The 24,734-nt window shown below is 40.0% G+C and overlaps 1 protein-coding gene across 1 annotated transcript in view; it reads left to right on the forward strand.

Moving 5' to 3' along the window:
- The window catches only part of Itsn2 (intersectin 2), a 104,032-nt gene that overhangs the window by 67,021 nt on the left and 12,277 nt on the right, over nt 1–24,734 (forward strand). Inside the window, exons 23-30 of the mRNA XM_013013541.1 lie at nt 551–561; nt 692–737; nt 822–943; nt 3,295–3,391; nt 5,003–5,194; nt 18,796–18,917; nt 21,166–21,272; nt 22,323–22,506. Coding sequence (XP_012868995.1) covers nt 551–561; nt 692–737; nt 822–943; nt 3,295–3,391; nt 5,003–5,194; nt 18,796–18,917; nt 21,166–21,272; nt 22,323–22,506 — 881 coding nt within the window. The remainder of the gene's footprint in view (nt 1–550; nt 562–691; nt 738–821; nt 944–3,294; nt 3,392–5,002; nt 5,195–18,795; nt 18,918–21,165; nt 21,273–22,322; nt 22,507–24,734) is intronic.

Below are 24,734 nucleotides of genomic sequence, written 5' to 3' on the forward strand. Positions count from 1 at the left end.
CACCACATAAGCAAAAAGAAAAAAGCCGGAAGTGGCACTGTGGCTCAAGTGGTAGAGCGCTAGCCTTGAGCTGAAGAGCTGAGGGACAGGGTCCGGGCCCAGAGTTCAGGCTCCACGACCGGACCCCCACAAAAAAAAACAGTCTTAAGTGAAACCAGCTTTGTTTTATTTAGTGTAAGCACCTGGCAATGACAGATATTATCACTGTTGGTAATAATTACAGAAGCCATAGTTGGCTATTCTTGGTATGAATTTTTTGTTCTTAAATTATGATCAGTCAGTTAAGGAAGAAATAAAATAAGAAGTGCCTCCTCTCTCTGCAGTAGCTATAGTGAATCAGGATCTCTTAAGGATAACAGGAGCAAAACTCTCATATGGCTTCACACATTAGGACCTATGTAATATATGTAGTGTATGTATGAATATAATGTATGTAATGGGCATCAATGTTAACCCACTGAACAATAGTTAAATTTGTCCCAGAAAGATTCAGAGAATGAGCTCTTTTTGTGGAGTGAGTAGATAATAGCATCAACTTCTTGTTGACCAGATCGCCTGAGTGTGAGATTCTTTAGATCTTTTGTTTAAGGAAAGAATCATGGAGAATAGGATTAATTCATTTCTAGTAAGCTTTGTACATTTACATCTGGAATTTTGGAAATGATAAAAACAATTTATCTTTTTCTTGTAGAACATTGGGAATGCTAGCAAATCTGGAACATCAAACAAAAAACCTGGTATGTTTAATAGTGACCTTGAAAATTTTTGCCAAAATATTTGGCATAGACTTGAATTCATTATTCTGTTTCTCGTCTTTTCAGAGATTGCTCAAGTAACTTCAGCGTATGTTGCTTCGGGTGCTGAACAACTTAGTCTTGCACCAGGACAGTTAATATTAATCCTAAAGAAAAATACAAGTGGATGGTGGCAAGGAGAGTTACAGGTAATGTTTTTATAGTAATGTATGTTCATGAAAACATCAAGTGGAGCACTAATGATTCAGTCCTGTCATCCTAGCTACTCAGAAAGCTGAGATTTAGAGGATCGTGGTTGAAAGCCAACATGGGCAAAAGACTATGAGATTATATCTCTAAAGTAATCAGCAAGGAAGTGGCGCTGTACCTCAGGCAGTAGAGCGCTTGCCTTGAGCTGAAGAGCTGAGGGATAGTGCCCAAGCCCAGAGTTCAAGCCCCACGACTGACCAAAAAAAAAGAGCTCAGGGACAATGCCCAGGCCCTGAGTTCAAGCCTCAGGACTGGCACAAATAAAGCATCATTATAAATAAATAAGATAAAATAGAATAAAGTAATCAGCAAAAAGCCAACCCAGAGGCCTGGGAAATGTAGTAGAGTACTAGCCAAACAAGCAAGCTGAGCAAGCCATGCAAGTATGATGTCCTGACTTAAAATACTAGTACCAGCCAAGCAAGCTGAGCAAGCCATGCAAGGGTGATGTCCTGACTTAAAACACTAGTATCAGCCATACAAGTATGATATCCTGACTTAAAACACTAGTACCAGCAGGGAGGACAAGGGGGAGAGGGAGGGGGAGGGAGAGGAGATGATGATAATAAAGAGCTGGGAAGGTGGCTCAGTGGTAGAGTGCTTGCTTCACATGCATGAGGCCCTGGTTTCGATTCCTCAGCATCACATAAGCAGAAAATGCCGGAAGTGGCACTGTAGCTCTAGTGGTAGAGTGCTAGCCTTGAGCTGAAGAACTGAGGGACAGCACCCAGGCCCAGAGTTCAGGCCCCACAACCAACAAAAAATAAGTAAAGATCAATAGAAAACTTTCATACATAGTCTATACCACTTAATGGTAGTCAATATATTATGTTCCCTTTTAATGATTTGTCTGTACAATTTAGCACACTTAGTTGGCACTGAAAATAATAACTTAAAAGGCACTTTTCTCTAAAAGCCTAATTTTTTTTTAATAATGCATCCCTTACTAAACCACAGATCACCTTCAAAAAGGGAAGCAGCAGCATCTTGCCAGGGATAGCCTTAGGAGATGGTATACTGGCTAGGAGAAAGACTTTACCCAGGCTGTGTCTTGAGAAAATACTGCTCATTGAACTGTCCTGCAGTGGTCTTGGGTTTTTGAAACAGTTCAATGAACAATGTCAATGTAATAGCCCTAGTTTTTTACCTCAAATGTTAACCTAAAGTTGTTGAATATATTTTGATAGAAAATAAAGCATTCTTCTTTTACTTGTAAAATTCCCTCACTAGTTGAAACTGAAAAGCATTTTAGGATTTAAAGATGATGAGGAAAATTATAGTTCTTTTTATTGATATATAAAAGACAAATGTAGCTTTATTCTTTCTGGGAAATTTGAGTCAGGATTCCTAAAGAACAGATGGAGCTTAAATTCATTATGTTCTCTAAATTTCCATCTTCTGATTTACTTTGGAACCAACTATATGGGAATTATGGCTCCTCACATTCTATTTCTGTTAATCTGATTAATTATTAACAAAACTTGGAGAGATATTTGTGATAGACTATACCATTTTTTAGGAGAATTCTAGAAAGATCTTTTTGTAGTATAAATATTGGTGTGGAATACTGAGGGAAGGAACTCTGAATCTGAAAGACTTCTGGATAAGTCTTCTGCAGATCACATTTTCAGCAGCACATTTAGATGCAGATTGCAATGTGTCTTCCAGTAGTTTCATGTTGACCTGGAGAGCCATTGCTAATTTTAAAGATCCCACAGTTATCCTCACTTTTGAAACCAGTTGCAGATTTGATGGTCTTGAAATCAGTCTCAAATTGGATAATTCACAAGAACACATGGAGTTCCCAAAAAGCTGTTACACCTACAGTTTACTTCCACAAAGGACAGCCAAGGAAAGAGGCACAGAGACAGAGTACAAGAGGGTTCTACAAAGGGAACTTCTGTTTGTTTTCTCCCAGTAAAGTCATGGACAACCTTAACTCTTCTTAGCAATAATCTTTGGCAATACACAGAGAGTATTGCTAACCAGGAAAGCTTGCTGGAGCTTTGTTATGTGGAGTTTTTACTGGGATTCCATGGTTGATTAATGGTTGATTATTCATATCGTTGTACTCAGTTTCAGGCCCCCATGCAACCTAAGATACTATGAATCGGTATTGAAAGGACTTAGAGATTATATCCCAGTAGCTAAGTACAGAGGTGAGACCTATGTTTAGGCAAGATTAATTTTTTCTTAAATAATCAAGAGTTTTATAATTTTAAGTTACAACTCAATGATTCTTTTCAAATCTCATCTTTTGAATTGTATATTCTTTTTGCTCATTTAATAGGCCAGAGGAAAAAAGCGGCAGAAGGGATGGTTTCCTGCCAGCCACGTTAAACTTTTGGGTCCAAGTAGTGAAAGAACCACACCTGCCTTCCACGCTGGTATGAAAATGGGTTGACTTTTATTTCATTTTTTAAAGAACTTTGTTAAAATGTAGTAACTTCTTAGATTATCTAACTCTCAAAGATATGAAGTATTTCATATCTAACTATTCTTGAAAGGCATGAAATATTTTTTCTTTACTTCTGCTTAAAAATAACGTACCAGCAAGGTGTGGGAGTTATTATCCTAGCTACTTAGGATATAGAGATCCAGGGATCCCAGTTTGAGACCATTCTGGACCAAAAATAAGTTTGAGAGACTCCATCTCAACCAGTAACAACTCAGTGGTGGGAGGACTGCATGCGTCCCAGGCCAGCCTGTGTTTTAAAGCAAGACCCCACCTCAAAAATAACCAGTGTCTAAAGGGATTGGAGGCATGTCTCAAGTGATAGAGCACCTGCCCAATAAATGCAAAGCCCTGAGTTCAGTCCGCAGTACTGCCAAAAGAAAACAGGTAACTTTGCCAATGAGTAGCTAGAGCTTGGACTCAGGGCTTGAGCACTGTCCTTTTGCTTTTTCATTAAAGGCTGGCACTCCACCACTTGATGGTTAATTGGAGATAAGAGTCTCACAGACTGTCCTGCCCAGGCTGGCTTTGACCTGGGGTCCTCAGATCTCAGTCTCCTGCATAAAGGATTACAGGCATGAGCCACTAGTGCCTGGCTGACTTGGTTTTTTTTTTTTTTTTTTCTGGTCCTGGGGCTTGAATTCAGGGCCTGGGTGCTGTCCCTGAGCTTCTTTGTGCTCAAGACTAGTGCTCTAGCACTTGAGCCACCACGCCACTGCTGGCTTTTTCTGGGTATTTTTTTTTGGGGGGGGTCCGGTTGTGGGGCCTGAACTCTGGGCCTGGACACTGTCCCTCAGCTCTTCAGCTCCAGGCTAGCACTCTACCACTTGAGCCACAGTGCCACTTCCGGCTTTTTTTTTTTCCTGCTTATGTGGTGCTGAGGAATCGAACCCAAGGCCTCATGAATGCAAGGCAAGTGCTCTACCACTGAGCCACGTTCCCAGCCGTCTCGGTAGTTTATTGGAGATGAGAGTCTTGTAGACTTTTTTGCCTGGACTGGCATTGAACTGCTATCCTTAGATCTCAGTCTCCTTTGTAGATAGGATTACATGCGTTAGCCATTGGCACCCGGCTACCTTGGATTTTCTTTTTTCTTTTTTTCTTTTTTTTGTCTGTCATGGGGCTTGAACTCTGGACCTTGAGCTCTTCAGCTCAAGGCTAGCACTCTACCACTTGAGCCAAGCGCCACTTCCGATTTTCTGCTGGTTTATTGGAGAAAAGAGTCTCATGGACTTTATTGGAGATAAGAGTCTCACAGACTTTCTTGCCCGGTGTGGCTTTGAACTGTGATCCTCAGATCTCAGCTGCCTGAGTAGCTAGGATTACAGGCATGAGCCACCAACGCTGGCTCTAACTTGGATTTTAACTGGAGTTCATTAATTCTTATTTTTGTAAGACAGAATGGGGGAGGAGGATGTGAGAGAGCAGCTCAAGGAAAACTTTGCCTAATTTTAATATTTAATAATAGCAGTTTAAATCCTCGGGATACTGTTGATCCTTACGAATAATTAATTTGCGTATTGTTTTGTTGTCCTTTTTATAGTATGTCAGGTGATTGCTATGTATGACTATGTAGCAAATAATGAGGATGAGCTCAATTTCTCCAAGGGACAACTTATTAATGTTATGAGCAAAGATGATCCTGACTGGTGGCAAGGAGAAATCAATGGGGTGACTGGTCTCTTTCCTTCAAACTATGTTAAGATGACGACAGACTCAGACCCAAGTCAACAGTGTGAGTAATACCAAATTATTTATCTCTCATCTGCTGTGAAAACTTTAATATGCAATACAGTATTACTCTGCTGACTCCAATCTTGAACTCAGCACTCATAATAAAATAGATGAATGATTCAAGTAAGAAAATGGTCACAAGGTCAAAATTAGGTTGCAAAAGCATACTTTTTTGCTAGCTTCAGATTTTGGCATTTATTTGTAATTTCTCTGAGTTCTTTGGGTTACGCAACTTCCCTTTACTACCATCCTCTTTCAGCAACCTTTGTTCCTTTACAGCTCAATGAAGACTAGCTAGTCCTATAATTGCCCTATTGATCTAGTCAAAATACCCATTCAGTATGTAGGTGTTATTAATTCTTCAGCCTTACATTGATTTCCCACAGGTTTACAGAAACTCTCAGAAATAAGTGATTTTTTTCCCCCTATCCTGGGGCTGCTACTTTGCACTCAAGGCTAGCACTCTACCAGTTGAGACACAGAGCCACTTCCAGCTTTTTCTGGGTAGTTTATTGGAGATAAGAGTCTCATGGACTTTTCTGCTTGGACTGGCTTCAAACCACAGTCCTCAGATCTCAGCCTCCAGAGTGGCTAACTGGCAGCTGGTTAGGTGATTCTTTAGATAGCTGCTTTATGCCACAATTTTCAAGAATGTGGTCCAAATCTCAAAGTATGAAATTTGGTATTGTCACATGGTAGTTACCTAGCCTTTTTTATGGTTTGAAAGATATATAGCATTAATAATAAATGAAGGGAATCAAAGCTCCCAAAACAATAATAATAATAAGGGAATGGACAGTACTCAAAAATAACTCTTTACCTTTTTAGAGTAAATATTACTTTTTCCTCTCCTTTGGTTTTTAATTTATTAACAAAAAAAGTCATGATTCTTACTAGTGAAATTATTGAAAACATTTAGCATTTCCTTTTTGTTTGGCTGGGAGAAGGTGAGGAGGTCAAACCTGGGGCTTTGAACTCAAGGCCTGGGCACTGTCCCTGAGCTTTTTCACTCAAGGCTAGCACTCTCACACTTAAGTCACAGCACCACTTTCAGCTTTTTGAGAGATAGTTAATTAGTAGAGTCTCAGGGACTTTCCTGCCTGGGCTGGCCTCGAACCACAGATCTCAGCCTCCTGAGTAGCTAGGATTACAGGCATGAGCCAATGGCACCCAGCTTAGCTTTTCATTTTAATCAACTTGCTAAAAACATATAAATGGAATCTTAGCCAAAACTAAATATATCTATTATATTATTTCCATATAACATTTTATTTTAGTCATTTCCATTTTAATGTATACAAGTTTATTCTTACAGTAATATAAAAGTATAATCTGATTTAATCAGGCTGTCACCATTTTCTACAAAGTGAATACTCTAAAACTTGGAACCTGTAACATACAATTTGATTGAACTTTTTCTGAAAACAATTTGAGGGTCTCAACATGTTTAGATCCAATGTCTTAGTAAGTCTTCTAGAAATTTCTCAAGATAAAAAATACAAGGGCTGGGATGTTGTAGCTCCGTGGCAGAACTCTTGCCTAGCAAGTGCAACATCCTGGGTTCGATCCCCAGTACCAAAAAAGAAAAGACAAAAAAAAACAAAAAATACAAACAAATCTTGATGAGTACTAAAACCATTTTCAAAGTTTCTCATAATAACAGATTTAGAAACAGAATATCATTTCTAATAATAGCTTGGTGATAAGAAAAAATACAATGGATTATCAGTAGTAAAAGTGTAATAATAAATACATCTATAATTCAGTGCAAGGATTATCAACTTTATACTATATAATTTTATATGTTATTTTCACTTTAGAGCTTTGAAATTAGAGCTTTAAAAATAGTTTGGATGGATGAGAAAGACTCCTTTACATAAATTAACTAAATTTTTCCATTTGGCAGTAAAAGGAGTCCAGGGTTTTTTATGGTACAAATATTCTCAAATGTGTCTGAGGGTTTCAGGAGAAGTGGCAAAGAAAATTATAACAGCTTGGTTCTCTGGTGAATGGCCATTATTATGCTCTGCTGATGGTTTTGCAGTTTATAGTCATTAATTAGAAATCAGTTTAATCTGACACCTTTCTGGACTTGTAAGATGAAGGTGTTTTCAGAGCTACTGTGTCTGAGGATTTCTGGCTAGTGACCCCTGACATCATTCCAACCTGTCAGTACATTTTGCTTTTGTAGCATCTGTGATTTAAAGTGATGAGTTTAAAATATCATACCTGTAATCCTAGCTACTTAGGAGGCTGAGATCTGAGGATCATGGTTCAAAGCCAGCCCAGGCAGGACAGTCTGTGAGACCCTTATCTCCAATAAACCACCAGAAAGCCAGAATTGGTGCTGTGGCTCAAGTGGTAGAGCACTAGCCTTGAGCTCAGGGACAGTGCCCAGGCCCAGAGTTCAAGCCCCACAACCAACAAAAATAAATAAATTTTTTTTTTAGTGGTAGAACAGTAAAGCCTAATGGTAAGTCACATGAGGCAAATAATAAGAGCTGTTCTAAGGAAAAGCTTTGCTTTGCTTTCCTCTGCCGCATCTGTAACAGTCCTTTCAGTTTCCCCTCTGAGGATAATTTTTAAAAACACTACTCTAGAAAAATCTACTTCAAGATAGTGATGGAGGAAGTAGGAGGTGGTTGGAAGCTAGGAGGTAGCTTAAGCAGGAGAGCACGTGCCTAGCAAGTACAATCCCAGGACCCCCTCCTCAAAAAAAAAATAAAGGAAAGGAAGGAAGCAAGGAAGCTCCAAGAAGTTAGTTGAGAACTTTTTATTCTTTAAGTGAATAGTAGATGGCAAATAAATGCTGAACAGTTCAAAAAGTAGATTGATATGACTTAATTATCCAACACATTTACTATGCAGATTACTTTTGGCAAGCCGGTTTGGGCAGTGTACATTTGTATTCCAGAACTCAAGAGGTTGAGGCAAGAAGCCAGCCTAGGCTACTTAGGAAAATTTTGTCCCTCCCCCATATCAATATTTTTTTGACCAAAGGATACTTTATCTATTGTTCTAACATGAGTAGGACTAGTCTACCTGTAGATGAGAGCTACCATGCTCAATTTTTTATTTAACTAGTTGGTTTAAAGCTAAATAGTCATTTGTGGCTGATAGCTGCTGTATCAGACAGCCCAAGTCTAAAAGACAACCAGTTTTGAGTTGTTGGAATTTCAAAATCAGTTGCAGTATTGAAACAGAACTAAGAAGAAAAGGAAAAGTTGTCTTTCAGCATTGATGACCTACATAGTAATTTTAAAGGAACTGAGTTCATGTGTTTCACATTTTATTTTTTAGATTTATAAAAATATATTTCTATTTTTTCACTTCCTAAGTATTCTTTGAATGTCCACCATATATTTACAGGCATTGGGAATACACACATTAAGACTGTCTTCTCTAAAGTAGCTTCAGAGGTTTAGTGGTTAAGAGACAAATACAATTGCTGTAATGAATAGCCACACAGATGTATTGGGAAAAGATCCCCTAAATCTTCTATGGGGACATGGAAGGTTTTATATTTGAGCTGGGACCAAAAAGACAAGTAGGTATAGTTTGTTGAAAAGTTTGTAGTTTATTGGGGGTAGGAAAATGTATGATTTGTTTTCCTAATTATTTCCATATTCAGAGTTAGAAAAAGAATAGTCAAGAGGTTGTTTCAAATAGGAATACTTTCATATTTCTTCTTGCTATAAAATAATTGCCAGCAACTTACTTATTACCTTTTTTAGCTAACATATTAGGATTTTTAGTCCAATTATATCTGAAAACTGAGTACTTTCTTGTTTTGCCTAAATGAATGAACAAAGGTTCATCATCTATCTTGTAACAAAAGAGCTCTCAAAGCTGTAATTCTCTGGAAAATTCTCAAGTAGATTCCTTTGAAAAAGTTTATTGTTCCTAGAAAACAACTTAGAAAACTGAAGAATATCAGTTGTGTTTGCTTGAAATAGCTATTTATTAGACACTGAAGAGCCTTAACTACGTTTTCAAAAATGAAGAATTTAGTTAAATTATATTGGCAGCTTTGAATTTCATTCACCTAAGTTTCTATAAGCCTATAATTTTCATGGGCTCTGATTCCAGAAATAATTAATCCTTGTATTTGAGATTTTTAACCTCCCTAGATACATAGAAAGGAATCGTTTGCTATAGTCAATATGAGGCACTGAGGGCTGGGAAGGTGGCTCAGTGGTAGAGCGCTTGCCTTGCATGCATGAGGCCCTGGGTTCGATTCCTCAGCACCACATAAGCATAAAAAAAAGCCAGAAGTGGCTCTGTGGCTCAAGTGGTAGAGCGCTAGCCTTGAGCTGAAGAGCTGAGGGACAGTGTCCAGGCCCAGAGTTCAGGCCCCACGACCGGACCAAAAAAAAAAAAAAAGAGGCACTGAGAGCAGGTTAAATTCGAGATGACTGTTTATGATTCTTTAGCCTTTATCAATATTCTTTTCATTTTATTATATAACTAAACATTTTTAAGGTTGATAATTTTAATAGGTCAAGTTTATTTAGTTGATGTTGCATGTTATTATTAGTCAAATTTTTTCTCACCACCTAATTTCGTTATGTTCATTTTATTCCTCATTTTTCTTTTTTTAGGACCCAATGTTGTCTTCCAGTTGTGAAAGCACCCCAGAGACCCACTATCCAAGTTTGACTCTAGCGTGGAGGCAGGGCAGGCAGCCCTGATCAAATATCTCCTACACAATTCATTTACTTCGTTCGAATGTTAGAGCCACTTGTGATTATTTCTTTGTGTTTCTAATTTATCGTTAAAATTTATTTGTAACAAGTTCAAGGATAGTGGGTCTTTGTGTGGCTTTCCCTGCTGTTCACTCTGGCATCTTTTAGCAGTTTTCTTCTTTTTTTAATTTGGTAATTTTAGGTCATTAGCATGCATATTCAGTTTGCCCTTACATGGTGGGAGTTCAAACACACAAAGACCCACTATTTGCACAAACTATTCTCTCTGGTTTGGAATGGGCTGCCATGCTTTTCTAATGTTACTGCAACATGTATATTCATTACTGAATTCAGATACGTTTGCTTATGTTCTGCTATTACATTTGATCTAATCCTAACCCACAGCAAGCACTTAATTGATTCAACCTGATTTGTCCTCAAATGCACATATTTATGCTATTACTTTCTAGTATGCCACTATAAGTACCAATATTTAGATATGTTTAAAGGCCAAGGATTGGAAATAGCCTTTTTTTTTTGTAATCTGAGTGGGAGCAGTAACTCAGGGGAGCTTTCTTTCTCTCACAGAAGAAGAAAGCACCTGGAGGGAGGATGTGCACAGAACATATTGGGATGTTTAGTTTGTTTCAGCTGCCCAGCAACAAGCACTTCCTTTGGTCGTTCCTCTAGGGTCTTTAAGTGCTCTGGGCTGCAGATACTGCATCATGTGTCCAGCATATAACTATCACTTCTTTATTGGTTATGGGCTATTTTTTTAGGGATGAAAAGCTCCCATCATTGACTGTGAGATATAAAACCTTTCCTGGCTTAAACAAAGCATTTGTATCTATAACATATGTTAAAGTTAGAATTCACTTTACCTATTGTAGTCAGGTGACTGCATGTCCCAGTACATAAAAGGCCTCCTTTGGCATTTTTCCTGGATTTAGTGAAATCATAAGGAATCACTGAAGCATTTAAAGACCCTGAAGCCACACACAGGCTCCGGTCAAGGACTCATAGTGAGGAGTGAGGTATGAGAGCTGGCATTCTTCTGTGTCCACAAACCTTCACGACTAATGATTGATCATCCACTCACACTTACCTAATGTATATCCACCTTGACTTTGCTGGCACAGTATTTCACTTATTTCCCAACATTTTTTAAATAACACATTATTATTAACTTAATATATGTGAGAGTACTTAGTTGAAACAAAAAGGAATTTTAGTATACAATATTAAACTATATTTGAAATCAATGAGAAGTTATGCAATTTTAAATGTTTACAAACTGCAGTGCAATCTACTGTTTGTGAATGTCTAAGTATTATCAGGGTAAGTGTATATACATTCATGGTTTTATTTCCTCACAGAGTTCTTTTGGAAAAATGAAATATGTTTTTATACCTCTCAGTTTAAGTTAGAGGAGTATTTTGTGCAATATTTATTTTAATGTGCCTATATATTCCGAATGGATTATTTCAGTCATTTATTGCCTAACTCTTACCTTTACAACATTTGAGAGAGAACCAACAATTTAGTTACATCTTTACAAAGTTCAAATGTCTGTGTTCCAAAATACTTCACATTATTAGAATTTAGGGAGCTATGTATATGAGCTCCCTGGGGAGGGGATCTCTAATTATTATACCACCTCCATTTTTAGCACTGGTCTTCATCATGATATTTTACAAATATAACATGAACAGGAAAGCAATAATACCATTTTAGGGGTAGAATGACATCTTTGCCTGCAGTCACTAAAAGAACAGTACGAAGACTAAGTCCTTTCCCAAAACTGACTTTTCCATATTATATGGATTACCTGGTCTTGCCTTTCTTCTTTTTAACTTTATGCTTTTTAACCTTTAGTTGAGTTCAGTATAAAGACAGTTACTTTAAATACTGAGGTTGGAAATCATATCACATTTTGCATAGCAATTTTCCTTTGGGCTTATCTATCTAATGATAAGTTATTTCAAAAGTGTTTTTATAGCTCAAATCACTTCACTTTTACAATGATGAAAATAGATTATTAAGAATGACATTCAGGTTGAGCTTATCATCTATAATCAATCTGAAAATGATGTGTTCATCAAGTACCTGTAGATTAAATCACATACTGGCCCAATATTTAAGCTGAATGTCAATCTGAAAAATAAATGCTACTGTGTTATCTGAAATACCACTCTTTGCATAGGAATTTCGTCATATATCTTGAGAGAAAGGTTAAAAACAAACTATGACATATAATCATTTAAATCCTTTGAAGTGCATGTAATCCTTTGCAGTACCTCATTCAGCCATGAATTTGTTCTCTTCCTGATTCAGTGTAGAGCAGCTTTCAACTTGCTTAGACAAAAAGAATTTTTTAGAAGTATGGAAATTTTAAATGAGATACAACTAAATAAATTTGAACTGTATTAAAAGTAGAGAATGAAAAGGCCTCATTATTTAAAGACAGTAGTGTGTGATAAAATTGTTAAAGCATATGATTAAATTTGTTGGGTTTTCCAGCTGTGAAAAACAACCAGTTCTAAAACCAAAGCTAATTTTTAGAAAATTTGAAAATTGAAGTCAACTCTATCTATTAAATAGTCTCTCTAAAATTTTAGTCCTTTCTAAATTGTATAAGTATTAAAAAAATAATGGCAACATTTTAGTGTTTTGAAATACAATATGAATACTGGTAGTTCAAAAAAAAGAAACTGAGGAAAGGAAAAGTAAAGAAATGCCAACCCTAGTTGCCAAGAATCCTTGTAAATAGAATCTATAATGGAAATACTGAGAGACCTTTGCCTAAAGTGGCATTATTGGATGCTGCTGTAATGCTACTGTAATGTAATAAATTATTAAATTGTCTCAAAGTGCTGTTTTGCCTTAAGTTTTTATTTTGTGTGTCTTGAAAAGTATAGTATTAAAGGTATTGAGATTGTGCAAATGCTGGGCACGCTTGGCATGAGATAATCTGTTTTTATTTTTACAAAATTGTAATATAACTATGCAAGTGTGTTTATTAAAAGGACACAAACTACATTACTTGTATTGTGTATTTCTTTGAAGCATCCTGTAAAACTTATTTTTTATTTGTTCATGTTTAGGTGTGATTCAATGTGTTTGGAATTTCTCTTTTTTCTTCATGTGGTCTCTGGGTACAGGCCAGGTAATAATTTTGTATCACAGGGTGCAAAGGAAATGTTAAGTGGCCAAGTTTGAGATGATTTTGATAGGACATAATCATGTACTTTGAAAGTAGAAGAACTTTTTATTTCAATATGCTGTTGCTTACAAAGGTAAAAGGTAATTAATCTAGGATATAACATACTAATTATAATTTTATTTATAACTTGTTTCTAACAAGATTAGAAGAAATTTACAAATAAATAACTACTGCAGATGTAAAGTCTTTTAGAGCAAAATAAGCATCTATTTGTAGCATCTGGCATCAAAGTTGATGACAAGAAAAATCTGATCAAAACCTTAACTATTGATGCCTAGCATAGGTACCCTTTTCCTCATCTCTGAAAAGTTACCTAGTGAACATATATTGAGGCCACAGAATACTAGGTCCTGGGCATAACAAAACAAGTATAAGGGCTTCTGGTGTTGGGTAGTACAAATCTTTGTGTACTACCCATTGGGACATAAGCAGCCAGGTTTCTTCAAAATAGCATTTAAGCACAGCAATGCATAGTTACTAGACACCAAGGGAAAGCAAAGGAGGTACTTAGATGGAGAACAAGCTGTAGACAGGAAGAGAGACAAAACAGCATTGGAAGTGTATAGGACAGATTAAGGGGACTGAGCCTAGAGCCAGTGTGAAAAGTGGAGGCTGGAAAGTTAGACTGAGGCTGGGTGAGCCTGAAGCCCCCTGGACCCTGTGCTGCTGGTAGGACTTCATTCTGCCTAGAAACCATTGATCACATTTTGGGTGGGAGGAAACGTATAGTGGCTAGCACAAACTGTTCAATAGAAATCCGTGAGTCACAAATACAGACTCATGTAATTTAAATTTTTCTAGCAGTTATATTTTTAAAAAGAAACAGGTGATATTAATCCCACCAATATTTTTACTTAACTCAGTATATTTAAATTTCCAGCCAGGTGCTGATAGCTCACTCCTGTAATCCTAATACTCAAAAGGTTTAAGATCTGAGGATCACAGTTTGAAGCTTGCCTGAGCAGGAAAGCCCATAGACTCTTTCTTACCTCTAACTACCAAAAAAAAAAAAAAAAAATCCAGAATTGAAGCTGTGGCTCAAGTACTAGAGCACAAACCTTGAGTGAAAAAGCTTAGGAGCAGCTCCCAGGCCCTGAGTTCAAGCTCCAGTACCAAGTATTCCCCCCACCAAAAAAAGTTTAGATACAGAGAGAGAGAGAGAGAGATACACACATCTATATATTCTGTTGCTCAAGGTTAGTGCTCTACCACTTCAGCCACAGTGCCACTTCCAACTTTTTTTGTAATTTATTGTAGATAAGAGTCTCACAGATTTTCTTGCACAGGTGGGCTTCAAACCACAATCCTCAGATCTCAGCTTCCAGAATAGCTAGGATTATAGGATTATGAACCACCGGCACCTGGCTATATTATTTTTTTTTCTCTGTCAGAATTAAGCTATAGTTCATTCTGTATCATGCAGCAGTTGAACAGTTACATTCATCATAAGAACTAAAATGCTATTACCAAAAGATTTTATTGGGAATTAAAACTTACCTATGGGCGGGGAAGGTGGCTCAGTGGTAGAGTGCTTGCCTTGCATGCCTGAGGCCCTGGGTTCGATTCCTCAGCACCACATAAGCAAAAAGAAAAAAGCTGGAAGTGGCGTGTGGCTCAAGTGGTAGAGCGCTAGCCTTGAGCTGAAGAGCTGAGGGACAGCGCCCAGGCCCAGAGTTCAGGCCCCACGACCAGACCCAAAATAAATAAAACTTACCTATATCACAGTCAGGAATTGTATAGACTTCGGAGACATTCTAATACCTTAAGTTAAATATATATATATGAGCCAGGCATGATGGCTTAATGCTTTTAATTCTACCTACTTAGAAAACATATCTGAAGCCAGGTGCTGGTGGCTCACACCTGTAGTCCTAGCTACTCAGGAGGCTGATCTGAGGAATACGGTTCAAAACCTGGCTATATTATTTTTTAGATGAGGTCTTGCTTTATGTCTGGGCTGGCCTTAATTGCAGTCCTCGTATTTTGTGCTTCCTCACATAGCTGATATGACAGTCATACCACCACGTCCAGACATTGCTTGGCATAGAGTCTCACCGTTTTTCTCAGACTGGCCTTGAACATTACAGTCTTGAGCCACCATATCCAGCACTAATAATGCAGTATTCCACACCATACTTTTGAAATAGGTCTTCTAAACCCAGTGTGAGTTATGCGTGCAGCACACCAGTATTTGGACCAAGGTATCCAGTAGTTTAAGTGCTGCTTTGGCTACTCTAGGGACAGAATGGGCAGAAAGGGCTGTGGATTCTGATCAAGAAACCCCGTCTTAAAATTTATCAGAAGTTTTTACCTTTCCCTTTCCTCAAAAAGAGAGTTCAGTAGTCATGTAAGTGTTCACAACTTTGGATTCATCAGGTTGAATGTATCTTTAGAGCAGAGCTTCTCACCACCTGATGGGCTCTGTGCCCATTGTGGTCCTACATACTGTGTGGCAGCTTCTGATTCCTGGGGCCTTACAGGACAGGAAGTCCATGTCCCGTTTGTTATTTTCTGGTTTGGAGGGAGCAGGAAGCCTCACCACAAGCAGACAGGGAAATTCAGGAGGCACCAAGAAGAGTAGAGTTGCAGGCTTAGGAGGGGCTCCAGACTCCACAGGCAGCACGTCTGCAGCATAGCATTGTGGGCAGAGGGATTATTGACGTCAGCAGTGCTGAAAGCCTGGTTTCGTTCCTGAACAACTGTACTGACAGAGCTGAGGAGTAGTAGGCTGGTTAAAGTTAAAGTCTAAGCAATTGGGTAGACCATGCGTGAAGACTTCTTGAGATGATGGACTGAAATAAAAAGGTTCTGAGGAAGAGGAGGGTTGTAGCACTTTGTTGTGGACTTAGAAAGAAGCAGGGAAAACTGAAGATAGCTGTGTAAAGGAAAGAGAAAGGCCTCAAGAGAGAACCAGGCCAGGATGCTGGCTTCAGAAAGAAAAGGGATTCCATTCCCTATCGGAAGGAAATGTGGGACTAGCAGGCAGGAAGTACAAGGGTGCTATTCCTTGGTATTTCCCCTGACATTGTAGCTAAGAACATCTGGTGTGAGGATAAGAGTCAGGAGAAATTGAACAGAAGATTTGAGAGCTACTACAGAAGCAAAGGAGTCATTGAGGCATGGTGATCAAATATATGACATGTATGTTCCAGCCAAGTCCTAAGGCTTTTCTTATTGTTCCAAGTGATTATTCCAGTTAGAGTCCAGTGTTTGTGTCTCCTGAGGTAAACCATAACTTCCACTGTTGATGTATCCATCCTCATGGTTTGCCATGTGGTGGGACACCAATGGTACCCAATAGTATCCAAACAGACTCAATCATTGTCCATACTTCAATGACTTTTAGAACAGATATAAGAAGCACATTTAACTTCAAATGTAAGTTAATTTACAGAAAAATATGAAGTGGATAATAGTGATGGAATGTGAATGTGTGAAAAAAAAATCCTGAATGCAGAGCTTGGCACCCATGACTCACACCTGTAACTCTAGCTTCTCAGGAGGCTGAGATCTGAGGATTGCAGTTCAAAGCCAGCCCAGGCGCGAAATATCCGTAAGACACTAATCTCCAGTTAACCAGCAAAAGCTGGAAGTAGAGGTGTGGCTCAAGTGGTAGAGCACCAGCCTTGAGTGAAAAAGCCAAGCAAGATTACAAGGCCAGGAGTTCAGACTACAGTACTGGTGCACACTCATGCATATGCGTGCGCATGCACACACACATACACACATGCTTCTGAATGCAGATCTGAATGGCTGAAGTTTGTAAGATACTCAGTAAGAGGTGAGCTAACCCTAGAAAGGGTTCTCATTGCTTCTGTTAGTCACCTAGCCATAGCCAGGGCCACCAATGACATCACTGGCAGCACCATTCACCGAGTACCAAGCCCTCACATTTGTCCTCTGTATAGTACTCCTGGTAGCCTTCTCAATCCATCACTCACTCTACACTTCTCCCTGGAACAACACAAATGCAGATTCCCAGAAGCTTGAAACCTTTGAACTTAACCTTAGCACTGAGATTTCTTCTTGGTGGCACCGCACATTACCACCTACTGAAATTAATTTTTTAACCTATTGTCCACATGTTCAGAAAACAGAAAAGCTGTCTTTAATAATGTATTATAAAATTCAAAGAAAATTAGGAAAAGAAATTGACTTTAAAAATCTCTCCAGGGCTGGAGGTATAGTTTAGTTTGTAGAATGCTTGCCTAGAATGTGTGAGGCTCTGGGTTCGTGTGTCACAGTACCTGTCACAGTACCCCCCCACACACACATATATAAAATGTGATCCTTGTGTTCTTCATCTGTCACAAGATTCCCAAGGTTCTGCTCTAAGTAGATCTCCTGCTGCCCTTCCAGATCACAACTGCAAGTGACTGTCCATACTTCCTTCATCTTCCTCTCTCCCTGCATTCTGAAACTCATGCTGCTGCTTCCTCTGGTAGTTTCTAAGTACTCTAGGTACTGAGGTATTCTTCCTAAAAGAGGAATTCCTTCAACCAGTAAAATGTAAGAGTTTACTTGAGCAAAGGAGTGCAGAACAATTTAGGAATGGAGTAGCTGCCACAATAACTTCTGAGAATTCTAGCCAGCAGTGTGCCTGGACAGACTTTATTGAAAAACATAAATAAGGTATATAGAAAACTGACTTCTACTACCTCAGCACTGCAGCAGTCAATGTGCTATAGTTTAACTAGTTAACCAGTGATAGCTTTATTGGTTGGCTACTGGATCTCCTACAATCAAATGAAACTCAGTGTGATATTAAGTTCTGTATTGGTTTGATCTGTCAGATACCAGCCCCAACCCCTTGGCTTTCCACAGATTTCATTTGGCAGTAGCTGCTGTGTTTGCATTTTGTCTGAGGAACTTCCTGAGGCAGTAGTGCCTTGTGTCCATCTGTAGACACAGGCAGGCCCCCAGGACTTCATGAACAATTCTGCAGTATGTCATGTCACAGTTTGGCGTCTAGTTCAGCTCTGATGTGCCTGTAAGTTGGTTCAAAATGAATGCAGTCTTCTGTGACTTCCCTTCAGGTCGCTTGTGGCTGGATACTTGCAGTGTCTTTTTTGTTAACATTGTGGGTTAACACTGTGGTCTTGCTAGAAATCTCCAGGTCCTGGAAACTTCTGGGTTTTTTGCTTCTTTCCTTTGAGAAATCTGGAGGCATGTTTCTCTACAGCTTCTTTAAATGTAACTGAAATTAAGAAATACATTTGGCAGCCCCAAATACAGGTAATGCTTTAAAAAAAAAAAAAAAGAAAAGTCTTACCAAAGCTGTGCACATGTAAGAGACTAATTGCTTCTTTTTGAATGGGCCTAATTGATAGTGATCCAGGGATGACTCAAGCTCTGCAGTTGGAAAACACTGACATCAAACATTTGATTCAATTAACCATTTCAGTAATCTCAAAAATGCCTTGAAATGGTGAGATTCTAATCTCCTCAAGGCCATTTTTTAGGAATCCTTAATTCTTTCACTGTTAGCAATCAGGAGTGCGCTGACATGTTGCAGATGTTGCTAATCTGCTTGGTACACAAGTGGTGTCACCTTCATGCCGGCTCTCTGCGCTTGGGTGGCACTTCTTTTCTCAAAGCAACGATGTTCTTTCAAAGCAGCATTTGTCAACCCAGCACGTCTTTCTACAAAGACAACTGCAGAAGTATTTTAAGCTCTCTTCTGTCTTTCTGCAGGGTGTGCTGATCTCCAAGCCCTGGACACAATGCAGCCAGCTGAGAGGAAGAGACAGGGCTACATTCATGAGCTGATCCAGACGGAAGAGCGGTACATGGACGATCTGCAGCTGGTGATTGAGGTGAGGGACCATCGCTGACCAGCTCTGCAGCTGTTTCCTTCAGGTGTCAGTGCCTTGCTGCTCCCCCTTGGCAGCAAAGGGAGGCCAACACTGGTTTGTTTTGTAGTGGTATTGGGTGCAAGAGATTGAACTCAGGGTTCTAGCACACTAGGCGTGCATGTTACCACTGAGCTACACACCCAGCTGAACATGGAGTTTGAGCCACATGGCAGTGCCACAAACAGTGACAGTGGTTCTCACAAGCTTAGAACGCTGCTCTGCCTACTGGGTAGCCCACTCGATGGAAAAGCATTAAGGTATCTTCCTCAGCTGAGCCCATTCAGAGTAAAGAGACAAACAAGGTATGTGAATGCCTTACTTAGTTGGATGCATTGGAGTCATCAAGGAAAGACAGTGGCACAGAGTGGGCATTAAGGCCCCAAAGCTCATTTTACTTCATTTTTTCCCCCCTACTGAGACCCAGGGACTCTTGCGCTTGCTTAGCTTTTTCCACTCAAAGCTTTTACCCCTTGAGCCATACCTTCATTTCCAGCTTTTACTGGTCAATTGGAGATGAGACTTTCCTGTCCAGATTGGCTTCAAATCATGATCCTCAGATCTCAGTCTCCCGTGTAGCTGGAATCACAGACATGAGCCACTAGTACCTGACCTTGACTTGAGACTTTGACCTAACTGTATTTACGTGGTTGTTTGCAACCTGATCGTTTTCCCTTTTCAAGGGAGTAGTGAAGCCATGGAAGTACTAGCCTACTGTTTCCATCCGTTTGGAAAAACAAACTGAGCAAGTATAAAATACTGCCCAGATACAAAAAACAGAAATGAAAGAAGAGGTTTTTGTACTCACGGAGTTCCCATTCCTTCTAGAGACAGAGTAAGGTTCAATAGGAGCTGGAGCCTATAGGAGGGACCAGCCCCAGGCAGGAAGGGCTCTGCCAGCTATGCAGACCACAGTCTGCAGGAGGAATAAAACCGAAATGGAAGACATGCACAGAGCATTTGGAAAGCAGATTCCAGCGCAGCTGGAGTGTTGGGAGCCTGAGGGCCCCTGGTAAGGTTGGCTGAGTTCACATCTCTCAGGCTATGAACCTTGTAGGAAGTTTGTGTCTCTTTGCACAAGGTAGTGAGGAGCCTTTGAGAAGTTTTGGGTTTTGTTGTTGTTTCTGTGTGTGTGTGTGTGTGTGTGTGTGTGTATTGTGTGTATTGTGTGTATTGTGTGGTACTGGGATGGGTCTCAGGACCTCACACTTATGAATTGCTCCACAACTTTAGCCACATCTACAGCCCCACCAAAAGTTTTAATATAGAGCAAACATCACTGATAAGAGTTGTTACAGATGATAACTTCTTTCTTAATGTTTTTAAAGTCAGTTCCTAGTGATTATGGTCATTTTGTGGAAACTTGGACTTGAAAAAGAGCCAATCTTACTAGCTACTCAGCAGGTTGAGATCTGGGCTGGCCCATGCAGGAAAGTCTGTGAGACTCTTATCTCCAATTAATCCACCAAAAAAGCTGGGAAGCAGAGCTGTGGCTCAAGTGGTAGAGTGCCAGTCTTGAGTGAGAAAGCTAAGGGACGGTGTCCAGGACCTGAGTTCAAGCTCTAGTACTGGCACCAAAAAGAGAAAAAAAAAAAAAAGATTGGATTTTAGTTTTAGCTTCTTAATTCTAGTTTTGTGACCTTAAGCAAACTATTCTATTCTATGAGTCTTTATTTCTTCCTGGGTCAGTTGGAACTAATACCTGAGTCTCCTCAACTCTGTTGTATTTGAAGTTAAGCCTATGTGTCTGGACGTGCAACCCCACACAGAGAAACAGAGAGTGCTCTTTTAACTGAGCCAGCTGCCCTCTGTGTGCACATCTGCCTGGGCTGGTTTGGCGACACCCAGAGCCATCACTGTTTCTCAGCGAACGTCTCCCAACAGTCCTGAACACTGAAGTGTTCAGCCTGACAACAGCCCAGCTCAGTTCTGCAAACTCTTGGGTGCAGGTGCTTTGTGCCCTGTGTCTGGCTGACCTTCATAACAAGCTTAGGAAGTAGCTAGGAGAGTCTTTGCTTACTGAGGAGATTACTGGACTCAGTCTTTAGAACCAGCCTTAATAGGAGCTCACATAGCAAACAGCAGGGGAATTATGCAGTTGAAAATGTATGCTTATTTAGAAATAACACAGTTATGAAGACATTATTTGCTTTAGATCACACACAGGCTATCATCCATGCTTAAGCTAATTTCTTCTACAATTTGAACTTAGGTTTTTCAGAAACCAATGGCGGAGTCGGGCTTTCTCACTGAGGGAGAGATGGCCTTGATTTTTGTGAACTGGAAAGAGCTCATCATGTCCAACACGAAGCTGCTAAAGTGAGTTGTGGCCGTCACCTGTGGCCGTAGCTGCCCTGATGTTATGTGCAGCCCCCATAAGGACTACACTACCTGGCAAAGAAACATCCCACTGTTTTCTGCTCTCTTTAATTCTGTCAAAGCCTGTATTTAGCCAGGCACTAGTGGCTCACAACTGTAATCCTAGCTACTCAGGAGGCTGAGATCTGAGGATCGCAGTTCAAAGCCAGCCCAGGTAGGAAAGTCCATGAAACTCTTATCTCCAATAAGCCACTCAGAAAACTGGAAGTGGCGCTGTGGCTCAAGTGATAGAACTCTACCCTTGAGCTGAAGAGAGGGATGGTGCCCAGGCCCAGAGTTCAAGCCCTACAACCGACACAAAGAAATAAAAAAGCCTGTATTTATAGGCTTTATATTCTGTAATCTTACAAAATGTCTGGTAACCATAAAATAAATGATTATTAAGGAAAAGTAAAGAAGTGGAACACAGAAAATACTTGAATGGGAGATCATGTACGGATTGGTGATTCCAAGGCATGTGCCTTGCTGGCTCTGACAGGAGGGTAGCAGGAAACACGGGAGGAGCTACAGCTCATAGCCAGATGTCACTGCGCAGTTTGCAGCCTGTAAGTCCCCATGTGCACTTCCAGTCGTGGGAGGCCTTCCTGTCTTTACACCCATGAGGTCAGAGTCCCAGGATCAGATGTGCTGTCCCACCCCTGCCTGCAGTGCGCAGCCCTCCATACCCTCACCTCAGGACTCTACTGCCCCCGCCCCCATTAACCTGACAAAAGGCCAGAATTGCCTTCCTGGTTCAACTGAGAGGTAATCTTTCCAAAGAAACTTTGCTAAGAAACTAAGGTAAAACCCAAACCATTCTAAAGAACCAGGAGGCATCTAATATATAGACTTAATTTTCTTCTTAGAACAGCTTTAGGCCCACTGCTTTCCCTCCCTTTTCCTCTCAGTGTCAGTTTCCTCATTATCACTGCCTCTGGCATGCTGTGGCATTCATCCATTCATTGTCAGGGGCATTCCCTGAGAAATAGAGCAAGAGCCTATTGTTTGCAGGGCCTTGCGGGTACGGAAGAAGACTGGGGGTGAGAAGATGCCTGTGCAGATGATTGGGGACATCCTGGAGGCTGAGCTGTCCCACATGCAGGCCTACATCCGGTTCTGCAGCTGCCAGCTTAATGGAGCAGCTCTGTTACAGCAGAAGACTGATGAAGACACAGACTTCAAGGACTTTTTAAAGGTAACTTCATTCTGAGCCCCTCAAGCATCTTTGCTGGGTCTGCAAGCACCCTGGCCCCTTCTGAGGCCAAGAACAGCAGCATACACTTCCCACAGGAAACCTCAGTAGAGAAGAAGTTGCTATTGGCTTCTGAAAGAAGCAAAAAGATGGGGGACAGTTCTCTGATAGCTGTTGCTTTTCAAGTACACATGACTTTTCTTGGAACAGGATCATGATTTTACCCATCGAATAACAGAATGATGCTTATTTTTTTGGTTTTTTGTTTTGATTTTTTTGTTTTTTTTTGGTTGGTCATGGGGCTTGAACTCTGGGCCTGGGCACTGTCCCTGAGCTCTTTAGTTCAAGGCTAGTGCTCTACCACTTGAGCCCCAGCGCCACTTCTGGCTTTCTGGTGGTTAATTGGAGATAAGAGCCTCATAGACGTTCCTGCCCAGGCTGGCTTTGAACCTCGATCCTCATCTCAGCCTCCTGAGTAGCTAAGATTACCGGCGTGAGCCACCAGCACCCAGCTGGGTTTTTGTTTTGTTTCTTTTTTTTTTTTAAGTAAACTTACTTACCAGATACTTAATTTTTCCAGGGAAATACTCAGAATGTAATGTCACTGTCTTAATTTTGTAACTTTATTAGGTATCTTATTCAAGACAAAACATAAAGTAGCTTACCTAAAATGTATAAAAAAAAACAAGATAAAATAAAATTTAAAATAACCAAATGAACAAACTGAAACAAAAGGAATAAAAGCTGATAGCTAGAAATAGGCTAATGTGTAAAAGACTTGCCTTTTGATCCTGTCTGTATATGAAACACATGCAGAGATGTCATTGAAGATTCCAGTAACCAGTGAGAAGAGGAAATTGAAACACCTTTGTGTAACTATTTAAACATAATAATAAAAAAAAGGAAAAGGAAATAATCAGTTCCATTATGTCAGTCAAAAATTAAACACAAAGGCTGGGAATGTGGCTTAGTGGTAGAGTTGCCCAACATGCACAAAGCCCTGGGTTCAATTCCTCAGTATCATATAAACAGAAAAAGCCAGAAGTAATGCTGTGGTTCAAGTGGTAGAGTGCTAGCCTTGAACAAATGAAGCTCAGAGACAGTGTCCAGGCCCTGAGTTCAAGCCCCTGGACTTGAAAAAAAAAAACATGAAACACAAAAAGTAAATCTAGAACTATATTATACAATTACAAGTCTTGTGTGATAAGTCTCCAACTTCCTTATGGTGACAGAGCACTGATCTTCAAACAGCTGGTTTTTATAAACCAAGTGTGGTAGCTCACATCTGTAATTCCAACAGTTAATAAGCAGAGGAAAATGATCCTTAGTTAAAAGGCTGGCCTGGACAACAAAAGGAGGCCCTGTCTTAAAAAAAAAAAATCGGGCTGGGAAGTTGGCACAGTGGTAGAGTGCTTGCCTCGCATGCATGAGGCCCTGGGTTCGATTCCTCAGCACCACATAAGCAGAAAAACGCTGGAAGTGGCACTGTGGCTCAAGTGGTAGAGCGCTAGTCTTGAGCTGAAGAGCTGAGGGACAGCGCCCAAGCCCAGATTTCAAGCCCCACGACTGGACCCAAAAAAAAAAAAATCTAACAGTAAGCTGTATCCCAAAATGTTTCTTTTTAAGATAGAAAATATAAAAGTAAAAGCCTGAAAATGCCTCCTTTATCAGAATATGTAGTAGAGATCTATCCAAAAACAAGAGGAAAAGCAATTTCAATATGCAATAATGGGGGAAATGATAGTAAAAGTTTTCAATGATTGAAAATGACATGCTAACCACTTGGGTGGCAGAGATCTGCAAATTTAGATTTGAGGCAGTGGCTGGGCATGGTGGCCCACACCTGTCATCCACAGCTATATGGGGAAGCACAAGTAGGAGGATCATAGCCCAAGCTGACCTCAAAAATAACCAAAGCAGGCTGGGCACTGGTAGCTCACACATGTAATCCTAGCTGCTCAAGAGGCTGAGATCTGAAGCTTGCAGTTCAAAGCCAGCCTCAGCAGGAAAGTCTATGAGACTTCTATCTCCTAGGCTGGGAAGGTGGCTCAGTAGCAGAGTGATTGCCTTGCATGCATGAGGTCCTGGGTTCGATTCCTCAGCACCACATAAGCAGAAAAAGCTGGAAGTGGCGCTGTGGCTCAAGTGGTAGAGTGCTAGCCTTAAGCTAAAGAGCTGAGGGACAACACCCAGGCCCAGAGTTCAGGCCCCACAACTGACAAAAAAAAAAA

This window comes from Dipodomys ordii, unplaced genomic scaffold (assembly GCF_000151885.1).
Source record: "Dipodomys ordii isolate 6190 unplaced genomic scaffold, Dord_2.0 Scaffold20, whole genome shotgun sequence".
Lineage (NCBI taxonomy): Eukaryota > Metazoa > Chordata > Mammalia > Rodentia > Heteromyidae > Dipodomys > Dipodomys ordii.